This window comes from Bolinopsis microptera, chromosome 5, assembly GCF_026151205.1.
Source record: "Bolinopsis microptera isolate Bmic1 chromosome 5, MBARI_Bmic_1.0, whole genome shotgun sequence".
Taxonomy (NCBI): Eukaryota; Metazoa; Ctenophora; class Tentaculata; order Lobata; family Bolinopsidae; genus Bolinopsis; species Bolinopsis microptera.
In genome coordinates, this window is record NC_087076.1 from 9,143,020 (window position 1) to 9,165,004 (window position 21,985).

The 21,985-nt window shown below is 39.9% G+C and overlaps 3 protein-coding genes across 4 annotated transcripts in view; 1 reads left to right on the forward strand and 2 right to left on the reverse strand.

Moving 5' to 3' along the window:
• LOC134816159 (uncharacterized) overlaps positions 1 to 21,985 on the forward strand; it is a 99,269-nt gene that overhangs the window by 22,597 nt on the left and 54,687 nt on the right. The window lies entirely within an intron of this gene.
• On the reverse strand, positions 83 to 3,541 carry LOC134815422 (uncharacterized). The gene has a single exon (XM_063823957.1). It carries the CDS (start codon positions 3,539 to 3,541, stop codon positions 83 to 85), a length of 3,459 nt encoding a protein of 1,152 aa, XP_063680027.1.
• Positions 3,935 to 6,181, reverse strand: LOC134815423 (uncharacterized). Its single transcript, XM_063823958.1, has one exon. It carries the CDS (start codon positions 6,179 to 6,181, stop codon positions 3,935 to 3,937), a length of 2,247 nt encoding a protein of 748 aa, XP_063680028.1.

The window sequence follows — 21,985 nt, forward strand, 5'->3', positions numbered from 1 at the left end:
TCTTCTGATGTCTGGGACTTACGACCCCAGATGTAGCTTTCAACGACGTTTTAAGGGCCCAACGTTCAGCTGTTCATCAGGGTTAAACTGGGCAGGGTCTTTCAGCCAGCTGCCAGTTGTCACTCCAGGTCTTGTTGTAGCGACTAAGCCAGATAGTGTAGGAACCTTTCAGGGACACCACCGCTGTTGTGTTAAGTGCCCTCTTCTTCTTTGCCCGGGTGATGTTAAGGAAGTTGAAAATTCGGGGTAATGTGTGGTGGTAGAATCCACGACATCCAACTTCTACTGTAAAGAGATATCCTTCCCAGCCTGCGGTCTCGATCTCCACCATTAGCTCTTCGTATCTCTTCTCTTTCCGGGATCTCTGGTCCTCAAAGTTCTCCTCGTTTCCACAGGTCAGCTCTATCAGGATGACTTTCCTGAGTGTGTTAGAGTATATTACCACATCAGGTCTGAGAGCTGTGTTGACAATATGTTGGGGGAATTGTCTTGTCCTTTCGTCCTCATCAAACACTAGTTTCCAGTCGTTACCTTCCTCTAGAAGATGAGGTTCTTCTGTAAGCCGTACTTCGGGTTTCCTGTAGGTTCCTTTTCCGGATACGAACTTCCTCCACTCTCTCTTTACTTCTGTCTTTGGGGTAGCACTGTTTATCTCCCTCAGCTTCTCTGCAATTGGTTGCACGATTACCCTGAGCACCTGATCATGTCTCCAATTATACCTTCCTTGTTTAAGCGACACTGGGCAACACGTTAGAATGTGCTTTAGGTTGCACTGCTGACGCCCACAAAGGGGACAGTTGTTCGTGGAGCTGTAGTTCCAAAGCTGGAGGTTGCTAGGTGTACTTGCAACGTCGTGGATGGCATTTAGGTGGAACTTTGTCAGCTCGGGGCTCAAGGTATACAGCAGGCTTTGCCAGCCAGTGTCTAGCTGCATGGTGTTCTTCCAGGTTAGAAACTTTCCTTGGACTCTCTTATCGTAGAGAGTTTGAAGGAGCTCCTCTTCTTTCAGAGACTTAATTATCTCCACCAGTTGCTCCTTTTTGTTCTTCTTCCTCCTCTGATCACCGAATCCAATACCGGCTCCTTCCCTGGTCTGCACGTAGCCAATCAGTTCTTTGAAGTAGAGGTCTCTCTCCCTATTAGTCAGCTCCTTGGTGTAGTCCCATCTCTTCTTGTCTCTGTTGGTGTTTTCTCTGTACTCGAAAACCTCCCTCACTTTGGGGTCAACCGATGTCTTCAGCATATAGGCCTTGGACACCTGTAGACATTTGTACAGGTTGGAGATCTGCTTTAACGATAGTCCAAAGTGGTCTTTTGATCTGTACAGCACACTATTCGATATGGAAGTAGTAACTCCAAGCCATTTCTTCAAGTATCTGGTACAAAGAGCCTCTAGTGTCTGGATGAATGATACTGGGAGGTTGTATATCATAATATTCCACTGTACTTTGCTAGTTAGCATGTGGTTGTAGATCCAGCACTTGCTTGGTCCAGAGAGCTCCGCCATGTCTACCTTTTCCAGCTGGCCTGAAAGTTGAGTGGTGATTAGCTCTCTCGTCTCATCTTGGCCCAGGTTGACGTAAATCCAGTGACCAAGGAACTTTATCGGTGTGTCACCAAGGTACGCTACTTTCTCGTTTGCAATGATGATCTCAGGGTCAAACGATCTGTAGGTATTGTCCACTACCTTCATTCCGAGAGCAATACACTTGCTGGGTTTAGCTCTCATCGTCCTTGTCCATGCTAAGAATTCCTCCATTTGCCCGACCAGCCTCTTCATTTTGTCGAGTCTGTCAGACAGCAGGGTGAGATCATCTGCAAAAGCTCTGTTTGTAGTTGGCTCAGAGCTGAACGACGGCTTGTATCCCATTGTTCTGTCGACCTGAAGTAAATCCAAGAGTAGGTTGAATGCTATTAAGAATAGCACGACAGAAAGCGGGTCCCCTTGAAACAACCCAATTAGGTAGTAGAACCACTCACTCTTCCACTTCTTCGTCTTCACCCGTACTACCAGTTCGTCGTAGTACTTGACAATATATTGGACCACTTCTTCTGGGAACTTGTAGTGCCGAAGCGCAAACACTATCAGCTCATGGGGTACTCTCCCATAAGCATTCATAAGATCCACCCATACTGCATACACCTGTCTTCTCTTACTCTTTGCATCCCGCAGTTCCTCCATGAGCGCTTGTGTGTGTTCTATGCATCCTGGCATCTTGCGCAGGAAGCCTTTTTGCACAGAGGTATCGATGTACTTATTGGTGGTCATGTAGTCGAGCATTTTATCAGCTAGCATACCCATTGCCACTTTCCCACTGGTGTTAGTCATAGTGATGTTCCTAAACTTGCCAGGGTCACTAAGGTCCGTGGTCTTGGGAAGTAGGATGCTTTCTCCAATTCTCCACTGCAAGGGGACACTGTTTGATAACCAGAGTTTACTAATACACGCATACAATAGTTCTCTCAGCCTGGCACACCTTTTGTAAACTATGTATGGCACTCCGTTGGGCCCTGGTGAAGATCCATTGCGTCGTGTTTTGATCTTCTTTTCAAACTCTTCGTAAGTAGGTACTGTGCACACAAAGGGGTACACTGGGTCTTTGGCATCTGGTATTCCTGCCATCTTTTCGAAGACATAACATCTATCTCGGTCCATGTATTCCTTGGGGTAGTATCTGTCAGCCTCTTCCTTGCCGAAGGTAGGCTCTCCCGAGATCTTCTCATCAAGGAGTCTTTTACTGTAGTCATAGGGGTTCCTCCTGAAGCGTTGGGTCTCCTTCTTCTTTTCTTTCTTTTTCCTCTTCTTCAACTGTTCACGCCTAGACTTGTTGTGGATTCTCACTAGTCTCCAGTACTGCGCTCTTACTGCTTTGGCACCACCAGAAGTGACTCCGCCCTCTCTCACAGCCTCTCTATACTCGCGTGCTGTGTCCTTCTTCTTTTTCCTGAGGGTCTTGGTGACTGGTCCTTCCTTATTGGGCTTATCAAGGTATGGTTTCCGTTCTTCCTGTCCATATCTGTCAGCCAAGTACTCGTAGATAGTAAGCTCCATAGTCTTTAGCTCTTTCTCTGGGTCTTTACCCTTCACGATGTTCCCGATGGCAATGCTTAGGTCTTCATCAATTCCTTTCCATTCATTCATCTTGTTTGCCTGTGGTAAGGATAACTTTAGAGTATCCTTCAGTTCTATCTGTTCTGGGGGTTTGTCTTTCGCAGAGAAACTAGCTGAGCAGGCTTCTGTCATTGTAGCACTGTGGTTTGATTCCGGGCTTGACTTCAGCTCCGACTTACAGTAGCGATCTCCCTCCGCTGGTCCAACATCCACTTCCGTTTCTGTATTCTCAGCAGCACGAAGCTCGTCTTGCGGTCTCAGTTTGCATCTCCACTGGTGTTTGGCGACTTGTTTGAACCCCTTCCCACACCACTCACATACTTGAGGTTTATCCTTAGGTGGTTCAGCCTCAGAGGTTTCATTACCAGGTTGTCGGGTCTGTTCCCCTGAGGTCAGATCATCTATTCTCCCACCCCGTCCAGTGATCATGTGGGCATTTTTCTTATTGTTTGCTGGAGTGTTGATTGTTATACACAGCTCTGCCGTGTATTCCGGCTAATCGCCCTACTAAGGCAATCAGCTTCGGGTCTTTCCCCTGTGGTCAGCAGTCTTTCCAGGCCGTCAGCAGTCTTTCCATGCCGTCATCTGCCTTTGGCAGTCGTCAACTAGTCTTTCCTAGCCGTCGTCAAGGCTTTCCCTCCTTGCAGAGCAAATCCATGTCCATGTTTGAGACCAAACCAACTATATTTACCTCAATTCTCTAGTCTTTTCAGACGCAGAATCTTCTACACTCTCTGACTTCTTCTGATGTCTGGGACTTACGACCCCAGATGTAGCTTTCAACGACGTTTTAAGGGCCCAACGTTCAGCTGTTCATCAGGGTTAAACTGGGCAGGGTCTTTCAGCCAGCTGCCAGTTGTCACTCCAGGTCTTGTTGTAGCGACTAAGCCAGATAGTGTAGGAACCTTTCAGGGACACCACCGCTGTTGTGTTAAGTGCCCTCTTCTTCTTTGCCCGGGTGATGTTAAGGAAGTTGAAAATTCGGGGTAATGTGTGGTGGTAGAATCCACGACATCCAACTTCTACTGTAAAGAGATATCCTTCCCAGCCTGCGGTCTCGATCTCCACCATTAGCTCTTCGTATCTCTTCTCTTTCCGGGATCTCTGGTCCTCAAAGTTCTCCTCGTTTCCACAGGTCAGCTCTATCAGGATGACTTTCCTGAGTGTGTTAGAGTATATTACCACATCAGGTCTGAGAGCTGTGTTGACAATATGTTGGGGGAATTGTCTTGTCCTTTCGTCCTCATCAAACACTAGTTTCCAGTCGTTACCTTCCTCTAGAAGATGAGGTTCTTCTGTAAGCCGTACTTCGGGTTTCCTGTAGGTTCCTTTTCCGGATACGAACTTCCTCCACTCTCTCTTTACTTCTGTCTTTGGGGTAGCACTGTTTATCTCCCTCAGCTTCTCTGCAATTGGTTGCACGATTACCCTGAGCACCTGATCATGTCTCCAATTATACCTTCCTTGTTTAAGCGACACTGGGCAACACGTTAGAATGTGCTTTAGGTTGCACTGCTGACGCCCACAAAGGGGACAGTTGTTCGTGGAGCTGTAGTTCCAAAGCTGGAGGTTGCTAGGTGTACTTGCAACGTCGTGGATGGCATTTAGGTGGAACTTTGTCAGCTCGGGGCTCAAGGTATACAGCAGGCTTTGCCAGCCAGTGTCTAGCTGCATGGTGTTCTTCCAGGTTAGAAACTTTCCTTGGACTCTCTTATCGTAGAGAGTTTGAAGGAGCTCCTCTTCTTTCAGAGACTTAATTATCTCCACCAGTTGCTCCTTTTTGTTCTTCTTCCTCCTCTGATCACCGAATCCAATACCGGCTCCTTCCCTGGTCTGCACGTAGCCAATCAGTTCTTTGAAGTAGAGGTCTCTCTCCCTATTAGTCAGCTCCTTGGTGTAGTCCCATCTCTTCTTGTCTCTGTTGGTGTTTTCTCTGTACTCGAAAACCTCCCTCACTTTGGGGTCAACCGATGTCTTCAGCATATAGGCCTTGGACACCTGTAGACATTTGTACAGGTTGGAGATCTGCTTTAACGATAGTCCAAAGTGGTCTTTTGATCTGTACAGCACACTATTCGATATGGAAGTAGTAACTCCAAGCCATTTCTTCAAGTATCTGGTACAAAGAGCCTCTAGTGTCTGGATGAATGATACTGGGAGGTTGTATATCATAATATTCCACTGTACTTTGCTAGTTAGCATGTGGTTGTAGATCCAGCACTTGCTTGGTCCAGAGAGCTCCGCCATGTCTACCTTTTCCAGCTGGCCTGAAAGTTGAGTGGTGATTAGCTCTCTCGTCTCATCTTGGCCCAGGTTGACGTAAATCCAGTGACCAAGGAACTTTATCGGTGTGTCACCAAGGTACGCTACTTTCTCGTTTGCAATGATGATCTCAGGGTCAAACGATCTGTAGGTATTGTCCACTACCTTCATTCCGAGAGCAATACACTTGCTGGGTTTAGCTCTCATCGTCCTTGTCCATGCTAAGAATTCCTCCATTTGCCCGACCAGCCTCTTCATTTTGTCGAGTCTGTCAGACAGCAGGGTGAGATCATCTGCAAAAGCTCTGTTTGTAGTTGGCTCAGAGCTGAACGACGGCTTGTATCCCATTGTTCTGTCGACCTGAAGTAAATCCAAGAGTAGGTTGAATGCTATTAAGAATAGCACGACAGAAAGCGGGTCCCCTTGAAACAACCCAATTAGGTAGTAGAACCACTCACTCTTCCACTTCTTCGTCTTCACCCGTACTACCAGTTCGTCGTAGTACTTGACAATATATTGGACCACTTCTTCTGGGAACTTGTAGTGCCGAAGCGCAAACACTATCAGCTCATGGGGTACTCTCCCATAAGCATTCATAAGATCCACCCATACTGCATACACCTGTCTTCTCTTACTCTTTGCATCCCGCAGTTCCTCCATGAGCGCTTGTGTGTGTTCTATGCATCCTGGCATCTTGCGCAGGAAGCCTTTTTGCACAGAGGTATCGATGTACTTATTGGTGGTCATGTAGTCGAGCATTTTATCAGCTAGCATACCCATTGCCACTTTCCCACTGGTGTTAGTCATAGTGATGTTCCTAAACTTGCCAGGGTCACTAAGGTCCGTGGTCTTGGGAAGTAGGATGCTTTCTTTCACTGTTCGGTACTACTACTAGTACTATACTATAGTATTGAAATTTATAAAACCTTTGAAATTCTTACTGTGGCGCGCAGAAAATCATTCCTACACCCCTGAATTATCTGCTATTACATGTGAACATTGCGAGGTATCTAGGCCCTAGGGGTAGGACAGGAGGAATTATTTTAGTTTTACGGGAAATTGAATAAAAATTGAATCAAGTAATCAAGCTTTCTTGGAAACGCGTAGCACCAATATAGACATGGCCGGTAATTGGGTAATGGGTATTAATATAAGTATAACTTACAAGTCATTATCAGTGATCAGGGCACCAACTACCACATCACGATTGATTTAATTATAATTATATCTCCCCAAGAATTTTACCTGGGGACCTCGAGGAAATGATCTCAATTTAAATAACCGTTTCTGTACTATAAAGCGCGAAATGTTGCCGAGAATGAATCAGAATAAGAAAAGCGAACGACCAATATAAACTGAGGTGTTTTTTCACATTATCTGGCATCCTGAGGATAGAAATAGCTGCAGAGATATATATATTTATCTTAGAAACATAGTCCGCAGGCTAAGTTATCGTCAAGGGAAGCATTACCTTACCGTAAATGTTTAATACCTTATCGATCGGACCTTATTTGGACGGAAAACATCATATACTAGTAAAGTTTTCTTTGCCTCTGGCAGACCAAGGAGAACCTTTCGCTTTCCGTCTCGTCGTTATTATATAACTTACGGCACAATAAAGTTCTCAAGTGGAAAAGTTTTTGAAAAAAATTCAACGGACTTTAACTTGGACGAACCTTAAATGAACGGACTTTATTTGAACGGACATTAAAATGACCGTTAGGGCCTCCAGCGTTTAATTAATGTCCGTCCAAATAAGGTCCGATAAGGTAGTTCACGCGGCGCGTCAAATTAAAGTGGCGACGTCCTCAAAGTCCAACTCCAAGCTACTCTAACTCCAAGTATTGACCATAATTTATAAGAAGTCATCCTATCAAGCTTCAAGTTTTACTTTTCAGTGTTGTTTCCCGGAAACATAATCTGATGACTGATCAGTCTCGATCTCTAGGTATGGATAAAGCGAGACGATATAATATTATAATAAAAGGATGGATCCGTGCCATTTTACTGACACCACGGCATCAACTTAACGCGACTTTCCGCAAAAACCGTAAAAGATATACAACTGAAACTTTTTTGACTGGGTCAAATGATTTTATGCTAATGCTACAATTTCGAGTGCGAAGCACGAGGGATAATTATGAAAATAATCCCGACGTGCTTTAGCACGAGGGGATATTTTAATATAACTTAAGTGTGCCGGTGTTGTGTGTTATAAACCCCTCCGGGTTATATAAGTTATATATAGTGCTAGGACCAACAAATTTTACATTTTACTATTCCTAATTCTAGCTATATGTATATGAGATCAGTATGTCATGAAGTTCATCAAAAATCAAAGTAGACGACTATTATAATACATGGCTCATATCAAACAGTGCAATTGCTACGACAAAATTTACCGGACAAATGTAACCGACGTCGTTGAGACAAGTTCTGAAACTGGTCCAAGTAATGTAAGTCCAAGTAATGTAAGCATAAGTGTGCTGGATTTTTTCCAGCGCCTGCAATTAAACCGATACGTAGATCAATTAGTGTATTTATAGTTCTTACCTTAACTGTTAAGCCGCATAGGTCACGTGACATTTTTTACCAATGTGCGTCGTATAGTACTAACTATAGTTAGTCACGTGATACACGTCATCAAAACACGTGACAGCGCGCGGATGAAATTCTCATGCCCATGGAATATCAAAACCAAACAAATCTTGTTGAGCCAAATTAACGGGGCGGGATTATAGAAGCTGTGCTGGAGTTATTTATTGAGCGGGAAAAAACTAACAGCGGGAGCCGGGATTATCAATACCAGAATCTATCCCGCCCGACGCCCGTCCGGCTAATTATTCTAACCCGGAGTCACAGAGGCGGCTATTGAGGGCGTCCAGGCGTCCGTGGACGCCCTAAAATTATTATCTGGTGGCTGGTGCTTAAAATAGAAATAGTAATTAGTAATAGTGTTAGGAAATAACAAATCGCAATATAAAGCTCTTTATTCACTATCATACGTTTTAATGTAAGCGCACGCATGATCTTCGTGAAATTTTGTGTTGTAGGGAGTCCAACCCTACCATTGGACTACTCAGCCGCGCAGTTTTAACACATAGTTAATTGTAAACGTTACAAAGCACATCGTGCGCATCCCACTACAGGTAATCTATTATGATTTGCCTCAATTTGAGGGTCCAGGACCCTTTGCAGTTTGAACTATTGACTGCTATGATACTGCGTGGCTAAGATCGTACACGTGTGGTGTCCTGTTTCAACCATGTTATAAGTTTTTGTTTTTGTTTGCTGTCGCCTGTAAAGTGTTACACATTACATATAACAAGGCCCTTATAATGTAATCGGTAGTTTGGAGGGATCAGCTTGAGCCGACTCCCAAGCCCCCCCCCCCCCCCCAGTCCATTGTGCATTGATTGGACCCCAACAAAACTGCCAGCCAGCTCCCACGAGCCGCCTCTGCCCGGAGATGCATCTATAAGCCCGTTCCACTGACACCAGATCAGACTTATCAACTTATCGGGATCAACTTATCCGTTTGCGATTGACAATCAGACAATGTTTAGTCTACACTCTACAGTGATAAGGATTCGCGAAGTCTAAAGCTCTAATTGCCTGACAATTAGAGACGGAAAAATGTATGTCATGCTTATCACAATGCTGGCAAGCATTACCGTCGCCCTTATATTCACAATACTATTTACCCCCTATACTAGTATATCCCCTTTATTGTTTTCCAGGCATTAAGACTCATCGAAAGTAGTTCAGCAGGCATATTTAAGTTCAAAACATTCTAATTCAATGTTAAAGATGACAGGAATAAGAAATAGTTATGTGGAGGTTTTTAAGAAATTTGCGCAAAATACGCGCCAGCATGTTATACGAAATTAGGTAAAAAACCCAAAATCGCTATATTCAGGTGCCTTAAAAACCATGTTAAAACTGAGTTAGAGATATGAAACTTTGCAGGGCGTCTAGACCTTGTCCAAATCGACTGTAAAAAAATTTCATGTTTCAGGAGTATCGGCAAGTGGGTTTTCTGGAACCCCTGTTTTACAACAGATTGTCGTGAAGTATATATATATAATATATATATATTTTACCAAAACCCATAATCATGGGTAGAGTGGACCGCTGCCAGTGTCTCTCTTTACCAAACAAAAGGAAATGATATTAATTTGATTGACCGTTCTCAAATGCAAAATGATACCGAGAATGAAATCGGTCCCTCGCTTTTCCCCCACAGATGCCTTTGGGTAGTTCTTCTTAATCTATTACAATTGTAAATGAATGGGAAAAGCGAGGGACCGATTTCATTCTCGGTATCATTTTGCATTTGAGAACGGTCAATCAAATTAATATCATTTCCTTTTGTTTGGTAAAGAGAGACACTGGCAGCGGTCCACTCTACCCATGATTATGGGTTTTGGTAAAATATCATCTCTTTTTGATTATAATGTCAGGGTACTTTATAAAGTCGAAATATAAACTGATATCTTCATTAATATTAATAAGGAGGAAGTTTCAACGATTTCGAAATTTTTCCTTTAAAAACATTTCCTTGTGTTTAGGTAAGCATATCGGTCGATCACTGACTGAATATGCCACTTTATACTCATTCAAGTTGGCATTAAATTCATATATAATGACATTAAAAAGCAGAATTTGTTGGAAATCGCGAATGAGCAAAATTCTCACCTTTCGCACGTGCAAACTTTGAGCGGACGTTGCGTGCGCATCCAATATTGAATCGCCGTAAATTTTTGCATGTAATTGTTTTATATATAGCGTGATAAGCATGCAAAGTTTCAAAGTATTTCAAGAAGAACTGTAATCACAACGGCACTCTAAAGTTGACTGAAAATGACGAAAACAGCAATTTTCAGTGATTTTAGCAATTTTCTATCAATTTGGGCGTGTCCCCACGTGTGCAACTTTTCGATTTTCAACTTTAAAACTAGCCTAATGCACAATTTATACCTATAAGAAGCAGAACTGAGCTCCACAACCCAAGGCATGGCCCAACACCAGAGAATACTAAATCGCAAAATTGACGTTTTTATAAAATAATTCTTCAAAAAAGCACAAACTTCAATGACGAATATCTTTATGAAGGAGCAAGCTAGAAAAACTTTCCGGTAGATTTTCAGAATGCTTGAACAATTATCTAAGATGAAAATTTCCTCAGATTTTGAATACAATTACTTTTTAATGGTTTAAAATCATTTTTAAAAGTTATTACTTTGTCAAAAATCAAGTTTTAAAAACGGTTAACTTGATGACGTCATCAAGGGGTGTTCATGACGTCAAACAATTTGTTTATACAATGTAAACTAAAGTGTAAACAATTATTTTCAAGACCTGTGGTCGGAAATGGCTGTATCTTTTATACTTTTGAATCTATGGACAATTAAATACAGGCTACAATTGACTGGCAAAGCGTCTATCCCTGAATATATGTATATATATTTTACCAAAACCCATAATCATGGGTAGAGTGGACCGCTGCCAGTGTCTCTCTTTCCCAAACAAAAGGAAATGATATCAATTTGATTGACCGTTCTCAAATGCAAAATGATACCGAGAATGAAATCGGTCGCTCGCTTTTCCCATTCATTCACGGCTTACGAATTGTAATAATTTTCGATTGATTACATGTCAATCAGATGCTGTAAAAATCTCTTTGGGTTGCGTTCGGGTCGATACCTAGTATTTCGGGGTAAGGGTGGTAGTTATCACTTATTGAATTAGCTGAAGTTTATTGAATCTTTATTGCCGAGTACAGCTGCCTTTGGGTAGTTCTTCTTAATCTATTACAATTGTAAATGAATGGGAAAAGCGAGCGACCGATTTCATTCTCGGTATCATTTTGCATTTGAGAACGGTCAGTCAAATTAATATCATTTCCTTTTGTTTGGGAAAGAGAGACACTGGCAGCGGTCCACTCTACCCATGATTATGGGTTTTGGTAAAATATCATCACTTTTTGATTATAATGTCAGGCCCCGGGTACTTTATAAAGTCGAAATATAAACTGATATCTTCATTATAATAAGGAGGAAGTTTCAACGATTTCGAAATTTTTCCTTTAAAAACATTTCCTTGTGTTTAGGTAAGCATATCGGTCCATCACTGACTGAATATACCACTTAATACTCATTCAAGTTGACATTAAATTCATATATAATGACATTAAACTGTCGTGGCAAAGCAGAATTTGTTGGAAATCACGAATGAGCAAAATTCTCACCTTTCGCACGTGCAAACTTTGAGCGGACGTTGCATGCGCATCTAATATTGAATCGCCGTAAATTTTTGCATGTAATTGTTTTATATATAGCTTGATAAGCATGCAAAGTTTCAAAGTATTTCAAGAAGAACTGTAATCACAACGGCACTCTAAAGTTGACAGAAAATGACGAAAACAGCGAGTTCAGTGATTTTAGCAATTTTCTATCAATTTGGGCGTGTCCCCACGTGTGCAACTTTTCGATTTTCAACTTTAAAACTAGCCTAATGCACAATTTATATCTATAGGAAGCAGAACTGAGCTCCACAACCCAAGGCATGGCCCAACACCAAAGAATACTAAATCGCAAAATTGACGTTTTTATAAAATAATTCTTCAAAATAGCACAAACTTCAATGACAAATATCTTTATGAAGGAGCAAGCTAGAAAAACTTTCCGGTAGATTTTCAGAATGCTTGAACAATTATCTAAGATGAAAATTTCCTCAGATTTTGAATACAATTACTTTTTAATGGTTTAAAATCATTTTTAAAAGTTATTACTTTGTCAAAAATCAAGTTTTAAAAACGGTTAACTTGATGACATCATCAAGGGGTGTTTATGACGTCAAATAAATTTTTTATACAATGTAAACTAAAGTGTAAACAATTATTTGCAAGACCTGTGGTCGGAAATGGCTGTATCTTTTATACTTTTGAATCTATGGACACTTAAATACAGGCTACAATTGACTGGCAAAGCGTCTATCCCTGAATATATATGTATATCTATCTATGTCCCGACAATCTGTTGTAAAACAGGGGTTCTAGAAAACCCATTTCCCGATGCTCCTGAAACCTGAAACTTTTTTTGCAGTCAATTTGGTCAACGTCTAGACGCCCTGAAAAATTTCAGATCTCTAACTCAATTTTAACATGGTTTTTAGGACACCTGAATATGGCGATTTTGGGTTTTTTACCGAATTTCGTATAACAGTGCTGGCGAGTATTTTATGCAAATTTCTTAAAAATCTGAACATAACTATTTTTTATTCCTGTCATCTTTGACGTCAAATTAGAATGTTTTCAAATAAAAATAAATCTGCTGAACGACTTCCGATGAGTCTTAATGCCTGGAAAACTCCTGCCGGAGGCGGCGGCCTTCGGCCGCCGCCTCCGGCCGGAGTGCACGCTTCGCGTGCACGAAAGAGGCTTGTAACGTGTACCAAAGGGGGTATAATAGTAAAGGGGGTATCTTACTATATATAAAGCGAGACGATATATATGGGGGGTTCCGTGCCATTTTACTGACACCACGGCATCAACTTTAACGCGACTTTCCGCAAAAACCGTAAAAGATATACAACTGAAACTTTTTTGACTGGGTCAAATGCTTTAATGGCCTCCAAATCAGCATGAGAAAATAAAAAATTGGCCAAGAAATAGGAGTTTTAGAGCCCAAAATTTGGACCCCAAGTGGTGTCAAAAAGCGAATTAAATAGGTAATAATTATTATAGTCTCTTGAGTCTTGACACCATTTTAGGGGTATACGGGTTCCTGCTAGTAATAGTAAATGGGGAACATAGTATACCCACAATAAATGCAACGGTCGTGCTTGCCAGCACTGTGATATGCTATGTATCACGACAATCTATCGTAAAACAGGGGTTCTAGAAAACCCATTTCCCGATGATCCTGAGACCTGAAACTTTTTACGCAGTCGATTTGGTCAACGTCTAGACGCCCTTAAAAATTTCAGATCTCTAACTCAATTTTAACATGGTTTTTAAGGCACCTGAATATGGCGATTTTGGGTTTTTTACCGAATTTCGTATAACAGTGCTGGCGAGTATTTTATGCAAATTTCTTAAAAATCTCAACATAACTATTTTTTATTCCTGTCATCTTTGACATCAAATTAGAATGTTTTGAACTAAAAATAAATCTGCTGAACGACTTCCGATGAGTCTTAATGCCTGAAAAACTCCTGCCGGAGGCGGCGGCCGAAGGCCGCCGCCTCCGGTCGGAGTGCACGCTTCGCGTGCACGAAAGAGACTTGTAACGTGTACCAAAGGGGGTATAATAGTAAAGGGGGTATAATAGTAAAGGGGGTATAATAGTAAAGGGGGTATAATAGTAAATGGGGTACATCACAATGCTGGCAAGCATTACCGTCGCCCTTATATTCACAATACTATTTACCCCCTATACTAATATGTTATACGAAATTAGGTAAAAAACCCAAAATCGCCATATTCAGGTGCCTTAAAAACCATGTTAAAATTGAGTTAGAGATCTGAAACTTTGCAGGGCGTCTAGACCTTGTCCAAATCGACTGTAAACAAAATTTCATGTTTCAGCAGTATCGGGAAGTGGGTTTTCTGGAACCCCTGTTTTACAACAGATTGTCGTGAAGATATGTATATATGTATAGACGCTTTTTGCAGTCAATTGTAGCCTACATTTAAGTGTCCGTAGATTCAAAAGTATAAACGATACAGTCATCTCGAACCACAGGTTTTAAAGATAATCGTTTAAGCTTTAGTTTACATTGTATCAAAAAATAATTTAACGTCATCATCATCACTTGATGACGTCATCAAATTAAGTGTTTTTAAAACTTGATTTTTGACAAAGTAACAACTTTTCAAATCGATTTTACACCATTAAGGAGTAATTTTATTCAAAATCTGAGGACATTTTCATCTTAGATAATTGTTCAAGCATTCCGAAAATCTACCGGAAAAGTTTCCTACCTTGCTCCTTCATAAAGATATTTGCTATTGAAGTTAGTGCTTTTTTGAAGAATAATTTTATAAAAACACAAAAGTTGTGAATTAGTATTCTCTGGTGTTGGGCCATCCCTTGGGTTGTGGAGCTCAATTTTGCTTCTTAAAGGTGTAAATTGTGTTATAGGCTAGTTTTAAAGTTAAAAATCGAAAAGTTGCACACGTGGGGACACGCCCAAATTGATTTAACATTAGCTAAAATCACTAACAAGAATTGCGCCCGTTGTTTCGTTTTGGCGGACGCTAGATTTCCATTTCCAATTTCACATTTACTATAAATTTAAGTATAACTATAAGCTCCAATCAGCTCACTTCAATCTTCATGATAATAATATTGATCAATTATGCATCAAATACGGGAAACACTTGAAATTCAGTTCAATTGCCGTAGAACTTAACTTGTATCTGTAATTCAAGAAATTATCAGCAAAGGTAAACTATTATATATTTGTAGCGCGATGCACTACTGGGTCGCGCGCGCATCAAATAATGCTTCTCGCAACCAACGCTTCTCGCAACCAACGCTTCTCTACCTTCGGTAGATCGGCGAGATGCACCACTGTGCCTCACCGAGCTGCGAAGGATTGACATCGTGAATCAATTATATATACTCGTGTACACATCAATACACTACGCGTGCCACGTACAAATTGGGTGTATTACCTAATAGTAATATTATACATTACATGCATCATATACACAGTCGCGCCGCGCATTCATAGATCACAGGCTATCTATACATCACATCTCCGCAAGCAATCCTCGCGCGCGCCCAACTTTTTCGTTGCATGGTAACGAACGAACACACGACATATTTAAACCCACCTATCTCGTTCTCCAAAATCCACGTTTTTCTGCAAAAACCTCCATTCGTAACCTTTCACTATTGCCTTTTTTCAAAAGGGTGAAAAGGAAAAAATTTTGATTTTCACGATTTTTATCAACTTAGGAGTCCCGTTGTGATCCAAGTTCTTTTTGAAATCTTCTGAAACTTTGCATGCTTATCAAACTTTATATTAAATACCACTATGCAAAAATTTACGGTGATTCAATATTGTATACGCACGCAACGTTCGCTCAAAGTTTGCACGTGCGAAAGGTGAGAATTTTGCTCATGCCAACTTGAATGAGTAAAAAGTGCCATATTCAGTCGGTTATCGACAGATATACCTACCTAAACACAAGGAAACGTTTTCAAAGGCAGAATTTCGAAATCGTTGAAATTATCTCCTTATTAATGAAGTTTCGACTGTGTAAATTATCCTGACATCATAATCAAAAAGAGATGATATTTGACCAAAACCCATAATCATGGGTAGAGTGAACCGCTGCCAGTGTCTCTCTTTCCAAACAAAAGGAAATGATATTAATTTGAGGAACCGTCCGCAAATGCAAATTGATACCGAGAATGAAATCGGTCGCTCGCTTTTCCCATTTAATAAGCTTTATTACAATTAGTAAGCCGTGAATGAATGGGAAAAGCGAGCGACCGATTTCATTCTCGGTATCAATTTGCATTTGCAGACGGTTCCTCAAATTAATATCATTTCCTTTTGTTTGGAAAGAGAGACACTGGCAGCGGTTCACTCTACCCATGATTATGGGTTTTGGTCAAATATATATGTATGTATCACGACAATCTATCGTAAAACAGGGGTTCTAGAAAACCCATTTCCCGATTATCCTGAGACCTGAAACTTTTTTTGCAGTCGATTTGGTCAACGTCTAGACGCTCTGAAAAATTTCAGATCTCTAACTCAATTTTAACATGGTTATTAAGGCTCCTGAATATGGCGATTTTGGGTTTTTTACCGAATTTCGTATAACAGTGCTGGCGAGTATTTTATGCAAATTTCTTAAAATTCTCAACATAACTATTTATTATTCCTGTCATCTTTGACATCAAATTAGAATGTTTTGAACTAAAATTAAATCTGCTGAACGACTTCCGATGAGTCTTAATGCCTGAAAAACTCCTGCCGGAGGCGGCGGCCTTCGGCCGCCTCCTCCGGCTGGAGTGCACGCTTCGCGTGCACGAAAGAGGCTTGTAACGTGTACCAAAGGGGGTATAATAGTAAAGGGGGTACATAGTATACCCACAATAAATGCACCGGTCGTGCTTGCCAGCACTGTGATTTGACCAAAATCCATAATCATGGGTAGAGTGGACCGCTGCCAGTGTCTCTCTTTCCCAAACAAAAGGAAATGATATTAATTTGATTGACCGTTCTCAAATGCAAGATGATACCGAGAATGAAATCGGTCGCTCGCTTTTCCCATTCATTCACGGCTTACAATCAATCACATGCTGTAAAAATCTCTTTGGGTTGCGTTCGGGTCGATATACCTAGTATTTCGGGATAAGGGTGGTACTGGTAGTTAGTGAATTAGCTGAAGTTTATTGATTCTTTATTGCTGAGTACAGCTGCCTTCGGGTAGTTCTTCTTAATCTATTACAATTGTAAATTAATGGGAAAAGCGAGCGACCGATTTCATTCTCGGTATCATCTTGCATTTGAGAACGGTCAATCAAATTAATATCATTTCCTTTTGTTTGGGAAAGAGAGACACTGGCAGCGGTCCACTCTACCCATGATTATGGGTTTTGGTCAAATATCATCTCTTCTTGATTATAATGTCAGGGTACTTTATAAAGTCGAAATATAAACTGATGTCTTCATTAATAAGGAGGAAGTTTTAACGATTTCGAAATTTTTCCTTTAAAAACATTTCCTTGTGTTTAGGTAAGCATATCGGTCTATCACTGACTGAACATAAAACATTATAATCATTCAAGTTGCCATTAAATTCATATTTAATGACATTGAACTGTCGTGGTAAAGCAGAATTTGTTCGAAACCACGAATGAGCAAAATTCTCACCGTTCGCACGTGCAAACTTTGAGCGGTTGTTGCGTGCGCATCCAATATTGAATCGCCGTAAATTTTTGCATAGCGGTATTTTATATATAGTTTGATAAGCGTGCAAAGTTTCAAAAGATTTCAAATTGAACTTGGATCACAACGGGACTCCAAAGTTGATAAAAATCGTGAAAACACAAATTTTCAGTGATTTTAGCAATTTTTAATCAATTTCGGCGTGTCCCCACGTGTGCAACTTTTAGATTTTCAACTTTAAAACTAGCCTAATGCACAATTTATACCTATAGGAAGCAGAACTGAGCTCCACAACCCAAGGGATAGCCCAACACCAGAGAATACTAAATCGCAAAATTGACGTTTTTATAAAATAATTTTTCAAAAAAGCACTAACTTCAAAGGCAAATATCTTTATGAAGGAGTAAGATAAGAAAACTTTCCGGTAGATTTTCAGAATGCTTGAACAATTATCTAAGATAAAATTTCCTCAGATGTTGAAAAAAATTACTTTTAAATGGTGTAAAATCAATTTTAAAAGTTATTACTTTGTCGAAAATCAAGTTTTAAAAACGGTTAACTTGATGACGTCATCAAGGGGTGTTTATGACGTCAAATAATTTATTTATACAATATAAACTAAAATGTAAACAATTATTTTCAAGATCTGTGGTCGGAAATGGCTGTATCTTTTATACTTTTGAATCTATGGAAACTTAAATTTAGGATACAATTGACTACATTTGACTGTCAAAGCGTCTATCCCTGTAATATCACAGTGCTGGCAAGCACGACCGTTGCATTTATTGTGGGTATACTATGTTCCCCATTTACTATTATACCCCCTTTACTATTATATCCCCTTTACTATTATACCCCTTTTACTATTATACCCCCTTTGGTACACGTTACAAGCCTCTTTTGTGCACGCGAAGCGTGCACTCCGGCCGGAGGCGGCGGCCGAAGGCCGCCGCCTCCGGCAGGAGTTTTCCAGGCATTAAGACTCATCGGAAGTCGTTCAGCAGATTTATTTTTAGTTCAAAACATTCTAATTTGATGTCAAAGATGACAGGAATAAAAAATAGTTATGTTGAGATTTTTAAGAAATTTGCATAAAATACTCGCCAGCACTGTTATACGAAATTCGGTAAAAAACCCAAAATCGCCATATTCAGGTGCCTTAAAAACCATGTTAAAATTGAGTTAGAGATCTGAAATTTTTCAGGGCGTCTAGACGTTGACCAAATCGACTGCAAAAAAAGTTTCAGGTTTCAGGAGCATCGGGAAATGGGTTTTCTAGAACCCCTGTTTTACGACAGATTGTCGGGACATATCACAGTGCTGGCAAGCACGAGCGGTGTCTTTATTGGGGGAATACTATGTACCCCCTTTACTATTGTACCCCCTTTACTATTACACCCCTTTACTATTACATCCCCTTTGGTACACGTCGGAAGCCTCTTTCGTGCACGCGAAGCGTGCACTCCGGCCGGAGGCGGCGGCCGAAGGCCGCCGCCTCCGGCAGGAGTTTTTCAGGCATTAAGACTCATCGGAAGTCGTTCAGCAGATTTATTTTTAGTTCAAAACATTCTAATTTGATGTCAAAGATGACAGAAATAAGAAATAGTTATGTTGAGATTTTTAAGAAATTTGCATAAAATACGCGCCAGCACTGTTATACGAAATTCGGTAAAAAACCCAAAATCGCCATATTCAGGTGCCTTAAAAACCATGTTAAGATTGAGTTAGAGATCTGAAACTTTGCAGGGCGTCTAGACGTTGACCTAATTGACTGTAAAAAAAGTTTCAAGTTTCAGGAGCACCGGGAAATGGGTTTTCTAGAACCCCTGTTTTACGACAGATTGTCGTGATATATACATACATATATATAATACATATATATATTCAGGGATAGACGCTTTGCCAGTCAATTCTAGGCTATATTTAGGTGTCCGTAGATTCAGAAGCTTTAAAGATACAGCCATTTCGGACCTCAGGTCTTGAAGATAATTGTTTAGACTTTAGTTTACATTATGTTAAAAAGTAATTCAACGTCATCATCACCACTTGATGACGTCATCAAGTTAACCATTTTTAAAACTTGATTTTTCACAAAGTAATCATTTTTTAAATCGATTTTACGCCATTAAGGAGTAATTTTATTCAAAATTTGAGGACATATTGAAGTTAGATAATTGTTTAAGCATTCTGAAAATCTACCGGAAAGTTTTTCTAGCTTGCTCCTTCATAAAGATATTCGCTATTGAAGTTAGTGCTTTTTTAAAGAATAATTTTATAAAAACGCTAATTTTACGTTCTAGTATTCTCTGGTGTTGCACCATCCCTTGGGTTGTGGAGCTCAATTTTGCTTCCTAAAGGTCTAAATTGTGTCATAGGCTAGTTTTAAAGTTGAAAATCGAAAAGTTGCACACGTGGGGCCACGCCCAAATTGATAGAAAATTGCTAAAATCACTGAAAATTGCTGTTTTCACCAATTTCCGTCAACTTTGGAGTGCCGTTGTGATTATAGTTCTTCTTGAAATACTTTGAAACTTTTCATGCTTATCAAACTATATACAATACACCATCATGCAAAAATTTACGGTGATTCAATATTGGATGCGCACGCAACTTCCGCTCAAGGTTTGCACGTGCGAAAGGTTCAAATTTTGCTTATTCGTGATTTTGAACAAATTCTGCTTTGCCACGACAGTTCAATGTCATTATATATGAATGTAATGCCAACTTGAATGAGTATAAAGTGGCATATTCAGTCAGTGATCGACCGATATGCTTACCTAAACACAAGGAAATGTTTTTAAAGGAAAAATTTCGAAATCGTTGAAATCACCTCCTTATTAATATTATTATTAATGAAGTTATGAGTTTACATTTCAGCTTTGTAAAGTACCCTGACATTATAATCAAAAAGAGATGATATTTGACCAAAACCCATAATCATGGGTAGAGTGGACCGCTGCCAGTGTCTCTCTTTCCCAAACAAAAGGCAATGATATCAATTTGAATGACCGTTATCAAATGCAAAATGATACCGAGAATGAAATCGGTCGCTCGCTTTTCCCATTCATTTACAATTGAAATAGATTACATGTTATAAATCGAAACTTATTACAATTCGTAAGCCATGAATGAGTGGGAAAAGCGAGCGACCGATTTCATTCTCGGTATCATTTTGCATTTGATAACGGTCATTCAAATTTACATCATTGCCTTTTGTTTGGGAAAGAGAGACACTGGCAGCGGTCCACTCTACCCATGATTATGGGTTTTGGTCAAATACATACATACATATAATATATATTCAGGGATAGACGCTTTGCCAGTCAATTGTAGCCTGTATTTAAGTGTCCATAGATTCAAAAGTATAAAAGATACAGCCATTTCCGACCACAGGTCTTGCAAATAATTGTTTACACTTTAGTTTACATTGTATAAAAAAATTATTTGACGTCATAAACACCCCTTGATGACGTCATCAAGTTAACCGTTTTTAAAACTTGATTTTTGACAAAGTAATAACTTTTAAAATTAATTTTAACCCATTAAGGAGTAATTTTATTCAAAATCTGAGGAAATTTTACCTTAGATAATTGTTCAAGCATTCTGAAAATCTACCGGAAAGTTTTTCTAGCTTGCTCCTTCATAAAGATATTTGTCATTGAAGTTTGTGCTTTTTTGAAGAATTATTTTATAAAAACGTCAATTTTGCGATTTAGTATTCTTTGGTGTTGGGCCATGCCTTGGGTTGTGGAGCTCAGTTCTGCTTCCTATAGGTATAAATTGTGCATTAGGCTAGTTTTAAAGTTGAAAATCGAAAAGTTGCACACGTGGGGACACGCCCAAATTGATAGAAAATTGCTAAAATCACTGAAAATTGCTGTTTTCGTCATTTTCTGTCAACTTTAGAGTGCCGTTGTGATTACAGTTCTTCTTGAAATACTTTGAAACTTTGCATGCTTATCAAGCTATATATAAAACAATTACATACAAAAATTTACGGCGATTCAATATTGGATGCGCACGCAACGTCCGCTCAAAGTTTGCACGTGCGAAAGGTGAGAATTTTGCTCATTCGTGATTTCCAACAAATTCTGCTTTGCCACGACAGTTTAATGTCATTATATATGAATTTAATGTCAACTTGAATGAGTATTAAGTGGTATATTCAGTCAGTGATCGACCGATATGCTTACCTAAACACAAGGAAATGTTTTTAAAGGAAAAATTTCGAAATCGTTGAAACTTCCTCCTTATTATAATGAAGATATCAGTTTATATTTCGACTTTATAAAGTACCCTGACATTATAATCAAAAAGAGATGATATTTTACCAAAACCCATAATCATGGGTAGAGTGGACCGCTGCCAGTGTCTCTCTTTCCCAAACAAAAGGAAATGATATTAATTTGATTGACCGTTCTCAAATGCAAAATGATACCGAGAATGAAATCGGTCGCTCGCTTTTCCCATTCATTTACAATTGTAATAGATTAAGAAGAACTACCCAAAGGCAGCTGTACTCGGCAATAAAGATTCAATAAACTTCAGCTAATGCAATAAGTGATAACTACCACCCTTACCCCGAAATACTAGGTATCGACCCGAACGCAACCCAAAGAGATTTTTACAGCATCTGATTGACATGTAATCAATCGAAAATTATTACAATTCGTAAGCCGTGAATGAATGGGAAAA